Source organism: Varanus komodoensis, unplaced genomic scaffold (genome assembly GCF_004798865.1).
Source record: "Varanus komodoensis strain SLA01 unplaced genomic scaffold, ASM479886v1 scaffold93, whole genome shotgun sequence".
Lineage (NCBI taxonomy): Eukaryota > Metazoa > Chordata > Lepidosauria > Squamata > Varanidae > Varanus > Varanus komodoensis.
This window is the reverse complement of record NW_025336635.1, coordinates 1,550,317-1,563,625: the sequence shown is the minus strand read 5'-3', so window position 1 is coordinate 1,563,625 and position 13,309 is coordinate 1,550,317. Positions and strand designations below refer to the sequence as shown.

General features: G+C 49.9%; 1 protein-coding gene across 2 annotated transcripts in view; it reads left to right on the top strand.

Moving 5' to 3' along the window:
- The window catches only part of GRHL3 (grainyhead like transcription factor 3), a 32,663-nt gene that overhangs the window by 1,646 nt on the left and 17,708 nt on the right, over window positions 1–13,309 (top strand). Inside the window, exons 3-10 of one of the 2 annotated variants that reach the window (XM_044418781.1) lie at window positions 2,875–3,211; window positions 4,589–4,668; window positions 5,363–5,516; window positions 6,315–6,426; window positions 7,102–7,196; window positions 9,095–9,253; window positions 10,542–10,620; window positions 12,246–12,379. In XM_044418781.1, the coding sequence (XP_044274716.1) occupies window positions 2,875–3,211; window positions 4,589–4,668; window positions 5,363–5,516; window positions 6,315–6,426; window positions 7,102–7,196; window positions 9,095–9,253; window positions 10,542–10,620; window positions 12,246–12,379 (1,150 nt within the window). Of the gene's footprint in view, window positions 1–2,874; window positions 3,212–4,588; window positions 4,669–5,362; window positions 5,517–6,314; window positions 6,427–7,101; window positions 7,197–9,094; window positions 9,254–10,541; window positions 10,621–12,245; window positions 12,384–13,309 lie in introns of both variants that reach the window. The other variant, XM_044418780.1, reaches the window with a different exon arrangement.

Below are 13,309 nucleotides of genomic sequence, written 5' to 3'. Positions count from 1 at the left end.
CATCCTCTGCCGTCCCCTTCTTCTTTTGCCATCAATTGTTCCCAGCATTAGGCTCTTCTCCAGGGAGTCCTTCCTTCTCACTAGGTGGCCAAAGTATTTGAGTTTCATCTTCAGCATCTGGCCTTCTAAAGAGCAGTCAGGGTTGATCTCCTCTAGGACTGACTGGTTTGATTGCCTTGCAGTCCAAGGGACTTGCAGGAGTCTCCTGCAGCACCACAATTCAAAGGCCTCAATTCTTTGGCACTCAGCCTTCCTTATGGTCCAGCTTTCACAGCCATACATTGCAACTGGGAAAACCATAGCCTTGACTATACGCACTTTTGTTGGCAGGGTGATGTCTCTGCTTTTTAGAATGCTGTCTAGATTAGCCATAGCTTTTTAAGAATGCACTTTGGGGCTGGAAGACAGAGAAGCCCTTGGCTTTGGCAAGCCTTCGAAGGCACCTCCTGGCATCCTCTTGAAGATCTGACTGGATGCAGTTAAGAGGATGTTGCCGGTCGGTGCTGAAGGTGTGGAGGTGGCCCATAGCGGTGAAAGTGGCCTCCCGTGTGCCGGGCTGGGCCTGGCTGGGGGAACTGGTTTGTGTGGGTGAAAGTGGGTAGTGCTGCAGAAGATGGTTCAGTCGTGTTTCCTCCCCCAGTTTCCTACATTCTATCCCAGGAAGGGTTGGATGTCACCCCATGTCTCCCTCAGTGGGGCTAGCAAAGTACAGAGAGAACCCAGGAGGACAGACTCCCTGTGGCCTTTCTGCACTCACTGTAAGGGCGATAAGCATGCTTCTGTTTCAACTCTTTCCAAAAGGAGCCGTGTTCTCCCTTTCATCCTCCTTGGCTTCCATGCCTTTCAGATCTCTCTCCCCTAAATAAGTTAACAGTCCATTGGCATCACTCCATTCAGTCCCATTTCCTGCACTCTCTGTACCCCTGCACTTGGCATTTAGCATTTCTATTTCTGAACCACTGACCCAGCAGTGGGATTGTGAAGTGTTGGTTTCGCTCTCCCAACCTCACAGGTGCTGTGGACAGGAAGGGAAACGGTTTACATTAACTCTTTACTGGCTTGGGAATGATTCGGTTCCTTCGCTTTGCTTTCCTTTGCTTTCTGGGATGGTGTTGTAGCTTAAGGGCATATATCTGTCCTGGGGGTACTTCTCAGAAACATGGTTTCACGTTCCTTGCAGTGTATGGAGGCAGGCTCTTACATGGAAGGAGAAGACAGGACAGGTGTTCTAGGTTCGCTCAGAGGGCCAGCCAGCAGAGCTGGGACTTCTGGACGGGGAGAAAGAAAGCATCCCTGAACGATGTCTCAGCTGGACATGGTGCCAAGAACTGTGGCCTCCAGGAAGCCCATTTCAAGGGACAGAGAACACCTCTCGGGGAGCACTTTTCAGGCACAGTGGCCTGGTCATGCCAGGAATGGTTCTAAGAGTCTAGTCTCGAACCTTGCTCCTCTGTGGTGAGTGTCAGTTGAATTATGAGGCCTTGGGGGCGCCTGCCCTCATCCACATGGCCAGGAGTCCCCCTTTCCAAAGAGCCGCCCTCGGTTTGAAGGGCTGCAGAGGCATCCCCTATTTGAAGGACTGTCTTGTCCGGTTCTGGTTTAAAGGTAAATAACGGTCAGAACTGGGTCCATCCACAGTGAGCATCAGAGCAGCAAATGGAAGCGGTGGGCCCACCAGGGTGGGAGGGACTTTCCTTCTATTTTCATCGTCGTAATGTTCTCTGTATGCATATGCCAATCGGTGGCCTCTTCTGTCCTACCTTTTGCAGATGCATTCCCTCTTTTTTGGCAGTTTGTGAGAGGCCCACCAAATGGCCACTGTGACTGGACACCCCACCGCCAAGGCCATCCCATGTTTGCACCTGAAACTCAGCCATGCAACCTGCACGACCCCGCGTGACTGGGGTCGGGGGGCGTACAGGCTGGAGCTGCCTGCATGGCTGTGTAGATCAACATGGCTGAGGATCGGTGTGCCCCCTGAGGAGGTGGGGGAAATTCTGACGTGAGGGGGGGATGGCCATCTTGCAGCCCTTGGGTATGGGCATGCTGGTTTTGTCCTGGTGGCTGTTGGGGAGGGCAAGCCAGCCGCCAGCCTCGTGTGCTGTGACCCCAGTCCCCACCGGCTTGGGTGGAGGTGCTGGTTGGCGATTCCTTAAGGAGCAATGGAAGGCTTGACTCGAAGCACACTCTCACAGGCGTGTGGCGTCAGTGCTCGGCATGTGAACAGGGCTTGCGGCAAGTGACCGCGGTGGACTGCACATTGGTGGTGGATATGTGGTAAAATGCTCCTTGCTATTCAGTGGAATCTTTATTTATTTATTTATTTTCCGATTTATATCCTGCCCTTTTCCTACAAAGGGCTCAAGGCAGCTTACATCATTCTCCTCCTCCATCGTATCCCCACAACAACAACCCTGTGAGGGAGGCTGGGCTGAGAGTCTGTGGCTGGCCCAAAGTCACCCAGTTGGCTCCATGGCTGAGTGGGGACTAGATCCCAGGTTGCCTGTGTCCCAGTCCCACCCTCTTAACCACCACACCACACTGGCTCTCTATATGCTGGTGGTACCTCAACTCATTTCATCCTGCTCCAAAGTGCCACGTTTAGCTGAAACAGAACATCTAAAATGCTTTGCAGAGAAAAAGGTCCTCAGGTTGCCTGAGTCCCAGTCCCCTGCTCTTAACCACGATGCCACACTGGAATATCAATGCTCAAATCCTCTAGAGTAGTTTGAATGGCATCTCACTGCAGTTACTACCACTTTGCAAATCGTGTCAGGTCTTCACCCTTGCATATCAGGTACAACTGTGTAGTCAACATGCCCATCCACCTTGCGCTGATGAGTTGCTCTGCCTGGCTTCCTTCCCCCCTTCTAGGCACTGCCATGGGATGGAGTATGACCCAGAGATTTCCTCCTTTGAAAGTTCAGCTCATCTCATGAGGCTCCTGGCTGAAAATGTTTCCATGAATCAGGAATATTCAGAGCTTCCCAAGAAGAATGGCTTAGGTTTGGAAGGCATCCCCTCTTCTCACAAGCCACCGGCCTTGCCTCCTGGGCCCAGCAAGCTGGAGGCCAATCCTGAGAACTATATGATGACGTCAGGAGATATGTATGACAACAACTCGCTCAGTTCCCTCTTCGATGCGATCCACGTGGCTCCACCACAGCAGAGATGGCAGCCGGACAGCACCTTCAAAGAGGACCCTCAGGAGGTCAGGATGGCCTGCAGGCTTGCCCAGTTCCTTTTCTTGCAGCAAAGTGACATCGGACATTAATGGTGCTGAAGAGAGAAATGATGTCGCTGAAATCTAGTACCTGCTGGAATTCAGTTCAGAAAGGTTTGACAGAACCCAGGCTCAGAAATCAGGGCTGCCAAACCCTTTCTGGAGCAAAATTGCATGGCTCTGCCCATCTCTGTGCAGGATGCGACTTGTATGGTATAAATGGGAGCAGCCCAAGTTGCACTCATTAAGCATGCAGAGGGAGTGTCCTTTATGTGCCAAGTTCGCCGTCATGGGGATTTGGCAGAATGAAGTGCCTTGTTTTGTTGGAAGGACGTTGTGTCATTCCCTCCTCCTGCTTCCTTAAATCATTTCTCCATGTACGTCGGTCAGCCGTGCCTGCAGAACTGTTTGCCAAACGACCCTCTCCCATCCCATCGGGCAGGTGCAAAGCAGCCAGCGGTCAATAAAAAAGAAAAGAGGAAGACAAGACGTAGGCCGTGTCCATCCCGCAACAATTGCGGTCCCATCCTCTATTCCTATCTGGTGCCCAAGGGCACCCGTGCGTGTGCGTGAGAGAGAGAGAGAGAGAGAGAGAGAGAGTAGGGTAACAAAAGGCGTGATATGGACAGCAGAGGTTAATGGAGGATCTCCCACGCCGAGTGGCAGAGTCGCCACGCTCCTGAGCCTCTGGGGAAGGGCGTGCGCACCACCCTCGCCCTGCACCATAATGAGGGTTGTTTGCTCTCATTAGGCAGCCATTGCATCATGTGGCCGAAGCAGGAAGAGGAAGCACATTGCGGCTTCCTGGGTATTGCCTAGACTGAGTATGAGGAAGATGCTGACTAGGAAGAGGTTTGGGAGGGGCAATGTTTATAAAAGATTACCTTTGTGCAACAATGCACCACTTCCTTGGCTCTCTCTGTTCCCCGGCGTTTGCTCTGAAAGCCAGTCAAGAAAGTGCTGTTGGATCGCTAGACTCTAGCGTTCCAGGTCCTATGAAAGACCTGAGCCTGTGACCTTTGTTAGAGTCAGTGGCTCGAGAGCAGGGCATGGTTCCTTTCACGGAAGCCAGCTTTATTATGTCTACCGATGCTGTTGCAGCCTGTCACTTCAGCAGATGTGGCTGTTTTTCAGCAGTTTTATCTCCGTGCCGGCCAAAACTTCCTCTGCTAAATTCCTGCATGTCGATAAAACACTGTTCAGACCTTCTAGTCTGGCTTTCTTCAAGATTCAAAATGACTTTTTGCTTGCTAGCTTGCTTGCTTGTCCTTTTGGCCTTGGTCTCCATAGGGTATTGAATGTAGGGTTTCTATTCTTGATCAGTTCAAACGCAAAAGCAGCTTTTCTGATTTTGTATTTCTACAGGCACTGATTTTCACGGATATCTTGAAGTCCCAGACAGAAGCGCCATGTTCGGAGGGCTATTCTGTCAAAGATGCCAAGAGGTAACTGCTGCCTCTCAGGAAAAAGGCATGGTTAAGTGCTTGTCCCATCCTTCCTCCCAGGACACCTGGATGGGACACAGCAGGGCTGCAAAGCTTCAGCCCAGCTGGCATAATTTGCCTCACTAGTGCGCAGCATTTCGCTTAAAAAGCAGAGTCCTCCCCGCTCCTGCCACTTGTCACTCTTTTGCTTTATATGCTATTAGGACAGACAAAGGAGAGCATTCATGAGGCTGGGCTGCCACCTCCGGTTTGGCCCTCTGGTGATCCTGCACCAGTGCATCCGTCTTCCAGCGCAAAACAGCACCAGCTGTGCATGGACTTAGCTCTGCTGGAAGCAAGGGCAAAATGTAACAGATACTCCTAGTGTGCTCGCTTTATTAGGACAGCTGATGAACACAAACATGTGCGCCCTTCTGAGACCCCCAGGGAAGAGGTTGTTCGGGGGGACAGTAGTGTGTGAGGAGGCTGATGGGATATCTGTGTGGGCAGCCTTTCCCCCACCCTTATCCCTCCCCTCTTGCCAACATGCATCTCCTAACATCTTTCCCGATGGGTTCTGCTTGGTACATGGCACCCCTCCTGGTTCTGAAGAGCTTAAAATCTTGTCCATTTTGTGGAGTTTTGGTGTCCTAAGCAAGATGTTGCCCAGGTGTTAATTTACGGTTTGTCTTTTTTCCTGATTGTTGCACTCAAGTGACTTTGAATACACATTGGGATCCCCTAAAGCCATTCACATCAAATCCGGAGATTCCCCCATGGCCTACCTCAACAAGGGCCAGTTCTACCCAGTCACCCTGAAGACAGGTGGAGATGCCAAGTGTTTACATTTGACTTCAAACAAAGTGAAGGTAAGCACAGCTGAGACCTTCAGAACTGGAAGGATGACCTGAACCAATGGCTGCTCAGGCTTAAAAATGAGTGTGCTTTGTGGAAAAAAATTGAAAAAAAAAGCATAAGGCATGTGTAGCAGGGCATTCACTGAAAATAATTGGATATATTTCCCATTTTTTCTCTGGAAATTTTCTGGGGAAAAACAGTTTTGCAGAGATTTCCAGTCCTTCCCATCTCTATTTTTCCCTGGCCATCACAGTCACACTTCTGGTTTACGGACGGACAAATGTGTCAACTTTCCTTTCTTGCTTTCATAATGTTGAGTTCTTCCTCTTTCAAATACGAAAAAATAGTGAATTTGAATAAATTCTTAACAGAGACGAAGTGAAGCAAAATTCTTACCCTTTCGCACTAGCTGCATTGAAGCGCTCAGAGCAATTCCCAGCCTGGAGAGGTCATGATAGCACCTGCTGGTTATTAAAGATGGGGACCTTCCTGGGGGAACATAATCAGCACCAGCATAACTGACTGTGCTGGGTTCAAACCTGGGTCTGGACAGAGTCTGTTTCTCCCAGTTTCCTTTTTTTAACCTTATTTGCCTCGCATATAGAAAATGTCTTGGGTCCTAAATCTTCACCCAAAACTAAATTCTCACCCATCCCTATTTCTGTTTCCTGAAATCAGAATGATTCTAAAGCCAATCATTATGGAAGTTTAAGAAAATGGGGTAGCGTTAACCAGAGCTGAATTTGACTTTTTGCAAATGAAGTTACCAATTAACGTAGAATCTCAATGCACTTCTGCCTTGTTCCCAGAGTGTCGTGATGGTGGTTTTTGACAATGAAAAGATTCCGATGGAGCAGCTCAAGTTCTGGAAGCACTGGCACTCCCGCCAGCCCACAGCCAAGCAGAGAGTCATTGATGTCGGTACGGAATGTGGGCATCACAGTTTTCTAGGAGGAAAGGAAAATGAATCCCATGAGCTGCCCTTCTTCTAGGGCCTGGGTTTTGAAGCAGAGGCCCCTGGGCCAAACCTGCCCCGGGTGGCGGCATCACATTCTGACCCTTTGGATCAGCTCAGCTGGCCAGCCCTTTTCCGCTCCCCTTTCTTTCTTCTGCCCAGCAATCTTTTGATCGCCTCATGGTTTTTGCACAGTGCTTCCTCCATTTGCACTGTAAGATGATTTTCAAAGCAGTAAATCATGGGTTAACTACACAAACAACCCAGAGTTAACTTAAGATTAGTTCTTAGGTTAAACGTGGGTTGTTTAGCCCACCAACAACCCCTAATGTACATAGTTTGAACATCACGGAGCAACCTACAATCAGGCTGATCAGAGGCTGCACAATCAAGTTGGAAGTGACTTGTGCATGGCACATAAAATCTAGCACATGATTCGTTGCAATTACCTGCAAGTAGGGCCACTTCAGGGTGGCAACCCAACAAATCTGCAAGGGGAAATTCAGCACCCCCTCCTTTCCCCACCGTGCCTACGAAGACAGGCCAGTTTGGTCACACCTCTTCAAGACAATGGTAGCTATTTAGCTCAACAACGTATAATTGGCTAGTTGAGGAATAACTGCCAGTTTTGTGCCTTCCAGCGGACTGTAAAGAGAATTTCAACACCGTGCAGCACATCGAAGAGGTGGCTTACAACGCTTTGTCTTTTGTCTGGAACATTGCTGAAGAAGCAAAGGTATGATCTGAAGGGCACGGTTCCCACTGCTGCGCTACCGTGCTGTCCCCCAGCTGCAGCAATTCCATGCGCATTTGACTCCCTCAGTGTCCCCGAAGCACCTTAAGAGCAGTGGCCTGACGGGGTTTTGGGAAGTCCCGGTTGGATGTCCCCTGCTTCACACCCAGAATGATCGTTCCCGAGGCGGAATGCTGCATCCACAGAAATGCACCCTTGCCACCACAGTGCTACCCTGTAGTACTTACTCAGGAGTAAGTTCCACCGAGACTAATGGCACATACTGCCAGCAAGTGACTATGCATTCATTCAAAGGACATGGTGTCCTGCCTTTCAGCCAAAAAATCTCCCAGAGCGGTTTACAGCCCTCTGAAAGAGGGCAGCGCCTGCCTGCAGTCCCAGGGCAGTCCCGCGCATGCGAACTCAGACGTGCACGGGGCTGAACGAGAAGTGCTCCCAGGTGGCTTGCAAGTGCAGTTCTTTTGGTTCTGAGGTTTCAGCAGGCCCTGGCCTTTCTTTTGAGTCCAACAGCAATCTTGGTCTTTTCCTGACAACTGTGAGATTACAAAACATTAGGGCAGCTTCTCCACTCCCCTTCCATCGAAATATCCCAGGCATGCAGATCACCCTCTGGGGAACGTAGGCTGGCTGCAGCAGGCCTGGGGCTGCTGAAGGCTGAGAATTCAGAGAGAACAAAATCCCCAGAGTTGCTGTCAGAGCCTTTTCCAGTGCCTTCCACCGATCATGCCATGCCTCCAAACTCTGAGCAAGGCTCTGGTCCTCATGGAGGTTAAGGCCTTTCATGGCTGGTGGTCATGATGGGGATATAAGCTTCAGGATCAGAGGCAGTATAGCTTCAGAAGCAATTTCTAGGGCACATGAGCAGGAGAGCACTATTGCAATTTTATTCTGTGGGTTGGCGCCCAGGTGGGTTGTTTGAGTGGGCCCTGTGTGGACTGAAGAAGGTTTTGTTTGGGCCAGCATGGCAGCTCTTCTGGTCGTAGGGCCTCCTGTCGCAAATGCACCCCGAAATCTTTTCTGGACTAGTGTTGCATTCGCTGGGCAGCTTGTGGCCCTCCTGATGCATTGGGCCATGACTCCCATTGGCCCCAGCCAGGAGTCAACAGTGAGGGATCATGGGAGGCGTAGGCCAAGCCATTTGGAGGGCTGCAGTTTGCTTGCCCCAAGAGCACTGCTCCTGCAGCACCAGGTGGTCTAAGAAGCCATTTTTGCAGCCGATTCAATTAGCCTCGTCATCCTACTTTCCCCCCAAGACCGTTTTCTCTTGCCTTTGGCCATGCTTCATGTGCACATGTGCACACCCCTCTCTCGCACACGCACACACGTTCCTTCACACAGGCAACATCCCTGTAAAAGAGAAGCATCACTGGGAGTACCCGAGTGCGATCTTTTAGCTAGGACAGCGATTCCTAATGTGGGTGGCACAGCCCAGTGGGGGCGGTAGAAAGATCCCGGGGGCAGTGGTTGGTTGTTTCAAATTTGCAGGAGAGCAATAGACCTGATGCAAAGAAAGAAGCGTGTTGGCACTAAGGCCGTGGCCCAAGAGGAAAGGGGTTAGCAGCCCAAAGGGATAACCCAAAAGGCTAGCCAGTGGGCTCGCAGATACTCCCTGCAGAGTTGTAACACTTCAGTGTGGCTTCCCTCCACATCATCCTTCTGAAACTCTTGACACTCCTTAAAATATATAGAAATTGAACCCCACCTCTGTCTCCCTTCCCTTCATCCTGGCTGCCTCTGCACTAGCAATGCAGATGCTCCTCTAAGCATATTGTATCTAAGATGACACCATCTCGATGGTCTTGCATTGGCCAGAATTCCATATATCCTCCAGACCTGTGCGGACTGCCGCTGAATCGTGCCCCTTCCACGCTTCCTTGCAGGTGTTTATCGGAGTGAACTGCCTGAGCACGGATTTCTCCTCCCAGAAAGGTGTGAAGGGCGTCCCTTTGAATCTGCAAATAGATACTTACGACTACAGCACCGGGACAAACCGGCTTGTCCACCGAGCTGTCTGTCAGATCAAAATATTCTGCGATAAGGTAGAGTGAATCCCTTTTAGCAAGCTTTCCATGAGGGCTGGTGGGGGAGACGTACAGAAGGCTTGGAACTGGCAGCTCAGCCAGAGATCACAACTAAAGCTTCCAAAGCAAAGGCACCACCTTTTTGGATGAGCTTTTAAAGTGCCGAATTGCTAGATGGAGAGCTTGGTTTGATGAATCTTAAAGACGGACAAAGCCAAAGGTGGGGAGCCTCTGGTCTGTGGTGTCTTGGATGTGACAAATGATCTAATAAAGCAAAGCGAACCTTTTTTCCTAAGCGTAATTCCTGCACAGAGTGGGATTTTTGGGCTGGTTGTGGCAACTGGGAAAGGAAGTGTTAACCATATCCTCCTTGTGTACTGCCGCAGCTTGAACAGGACAGCCACTTCTGTATGGCAATGTCAACTCAGGGGAACTAAATCCATTTGCATGAATGGGGTCTTTTTCTAAGCCTAATGGCTACAGAGTGGAGGAGAGAGAAAAGGGATGGGTGGGGATGGGTGGATTCAGTGGGTGCAGCACTCCTTATGTGTGTGACCGGCTTTGACCCAGCACACCGGGGACATGGAGCCCCCAGAAGCCCACCTCCCCCCCCCCCACTAACCTGTGCAAGTGTGCACGACTGCTGAGCTTCCGGTATGCAGATGCGGGGAGAATCATGATCAGGAGATTGGGTTTCTGGATGCTCCTGGGGTGGAAATTGCAGGTGACCCCACCAGGCTGTGGACTCCTGTGGAACAGAGACAGGGAGGGCCATTGGCTTTGTGGCACTGGAGTGTTCGTGACACCGTGCTCGGCTCTGCTCCAGGATATTCTGCAGTCCGTGGAACCTGATGGGCATCAGCCAGAGCAAAGACAGCCGCACGCACTCCAGAGCGCATGATCATGCCTCTTGCATGGCAGCGCAGGCAACAAAGGCGGCGTTTTTGGGTGGTCCGGGAGCTGTTGACTCTCTTCTCAGAAAATGGAGCATGGCCTTCCTCAGACTCCATTAGGAGTAGAAGGTGGCCCAGAAATGCATAAATAAAGCAGGGCTCCCTGTGACCGTTAGTGTTGCAATTCGAGGACAGAATGGCTTATCTCCACAATGAGCACTGTTGTCGGTGTGGCTGTTGGAAGCCACTGCCTGCTTCATAATAATATACATATGCGGTATACATATTTCTCCTTCCACGTCTTCCCTGCTGGCTGTGGGAAGGTTGCTAGGCAGGTGTTTAGCAATGCATGAGAAGCGTCCATGGGTCTGTGAGTAAGATGGTTACCCATCATCTTTTGACTTTCCCTCCAGGGGGCAGAGAGGAAGATGCGAGATGATGAGCGCAAGCAGTTCAGACGGAAGGGGAAATGCCTGGATGCCAATAATAACGGTGCGTAGATGGGGCTGGGCAGCTAGTTTGGGCTGCTCCTAAGAGTGCCTTCAGGGAACAGGGCTTGATCCTGCTCCAGTTATCAAGAGCCAGAGTTCCCGGGCCATTTGCGCCACCTTCAGACTAGCAAGAGCCCCAGTCAGGCCAGAGTAGGCAGGCCCCAGCCGGACTTAAAGGCCTGCTCCAAAGGGGCATCTCTTCACTTATATTGTTTGCTTATTATGGAATTTATACCCTGACGCATGCCCTCCAGCAAGCTTACAAAACAAATCCATATTCAAGGCATAATAAGTAACATGTCAAATAAAAACACCAAGAAAGCCCACCAAAGATAACGGCGCGATAAAAAGCCAGTCCAAGGAACTTGACACCATTGAAGCACACAAGGAAAACAAGCTGCCCTTTTGTTTATTCATTCGTTTGATGCAACCCTGCTCTGCCTTTTCCGCCGAAGAACCAAGACGGCCTCCATGATGGCCTCCTTCCTCCATCTTTTCCTCACAACAAGCTTGTGAGGAGGAAAGTCCGTGCCTGACCCAAAGCCAACCTGAGCTCCATGGCAGACGTGGGGACCTGAACCGGGACCTTCCAGCACTCTAACCACTACGCCACTCTCCCTGCCGGGTGTGGCCCAGGGTAGAGCAATGCAGAGGCCAGGTGGAGAAGGCTGGACTGACGTCCCACAGGTTGGGCACCACAGCCAGAGAGGCCACTGACAAACTTCTAAAAGCGGAAGGCGCTGCAAGTGATCGCGGTTTGCAGGCAGGCTCATGCAGAGGAATGGCGCCATTTCAGATGCAGCTCCAAATGCATATCAGTCTTCGAGTTTCTTCCCCACCTCCCTTCCTCTTCAGCATCGAATCTTTTAGATTGTGCATTCAAATGCAGGGCAGGCATTTTACTTGTGATCTCTTTATAGTATCCAGTTATGAAAACTCTCTAGTAATTTTGTTGAGGGATAGAAGGACTTATTCTGGAATTTTTGGAATTTGAATTTTATTTTTTCCTATCCTCAGATACATTTAATCATTTTTCTCTGAGGCTGAGATCTGGCAAGTTACAGAAACTTGCTTCCCATGCAAACCAGCCAGGCTTCTCGGTGTTTTATTTCAGAAGACTTTAGGGAGAACTGATTGATTGGACTGCATTAGGGTCGAGATACAATCCCGTGCATATTTGGATAGGAAAAAAGTCCTAAAGTTCCCAGCATCCTCCAGCCTGACAGGCTAGGATGGCACCTTTTGCTGTTCGGTTTTGTTCTGGGTCAGTTTCATGGGTGGGTTTTGGCTTTTTCTAAAAATGTTTTTATGAGCTTGTAGTCCTCTGCAAGTAGCAGTTTTGAGGGGCAGCCATGGGGAGCGGGGGGGGGGGGAATAATAGTTTTGGCTGAGGAATCGGTGTGGAGGTTGCCTCCTACAGAGACACAGCTCAGATCCAAATTCCTCTTTCCCAGTATGGAAAGGAAATGGTGGGAGCCCAACCGCAGGCTTCCTGCTGGCTGAGGGGCTCCAGGAGCTGCAGCAACGCAGGGCCACGGATGACTTGGGCCGCTCTCTGTTTCTCTCAAATGGCAAATCTCTGGTAGCAAACATGGTGGGAAAAGAACCTTCATTTTTGTCTTGCAGGTCTGAAAAGCTGTTTGGTTTCGGGCTTCCGAGGCAATGAAATCACATACCTCAAACCACAGGCTGACTTGGAAACCCAGCCCGTCCTGTTTATTCCCAATGTTCATTTCTCAAACCTGCAGAGATGTGGAACAGTAAGTCCCTTTATGACCCCAAACCTCTGTCAAAGTGTCTTTCGGAAGCTCACTGCTTTTACAAGCAGGCAGACGCACTGATGAAGCAGAAGGCCATTTAGCCTCTTTGTCCTATGCTGCTTCCTGATCAGAGACAGCAGGCCTATGTACACCTGCTGGGGAACATGGGCTGGAGGCTGGTGTTGTACAGCATGCGTGTCCTGCTTGTGGCTTTCCTGAATGTGGCTGGTCGGGCCACTGTGAGAGCAGAACTAGCTGGATCTTTGGCTTACACAGCAGAGCCCCTCCCACTCCCAAGGTGGAATGAATCCTCCAGCGTCGTCCTCTGACAGATTTTAGATCTATTCAAGGGTAGTTACTAGACACCCAAATGAACAGGGGCCCAGGCACAGCCCCAAAAGCGCATAAAATTTGCACGTGCTGACTTAGATCAATCTGAGCAAATTTGGAAATAACATCTAGGATTTGTGTATCTGCATTTCATGGAAGGCAAAGCCAGCCAATTAATTTCTCATTTCAATCACCTAGAGTAAAATCAGTTCTTCAATTCATTTGCACCCAGCCGTGGATTATTCCAAATCAGTAGTTGCTCTTCTGTTGAAATCAGCTTGCAATGGGTGCGAAAGGAATGCACAGTGAGTGGCCAGTAGGTTTTCTCTTTCCCACACAGACATATTTATTTGTTTGTTTGTTTATTTATTTATTTTATTAAAACATTTCTATGCCGCCCCTTGCCGAAGCCTCGGGGCAGCTCACAACACAAAATAAAATACAATAAAATACAAAAATAACAATATAAAATTCACAATATAAAATAAATAACAATATAAAAGAAGTCGCCCTGGCCAGATAAATAAACAAATATTGTTAACAATTAAAATGACGCTTAAATAAAAAGGTCTCCGCCTGGCGCCGTCGTTATTTGTTTTT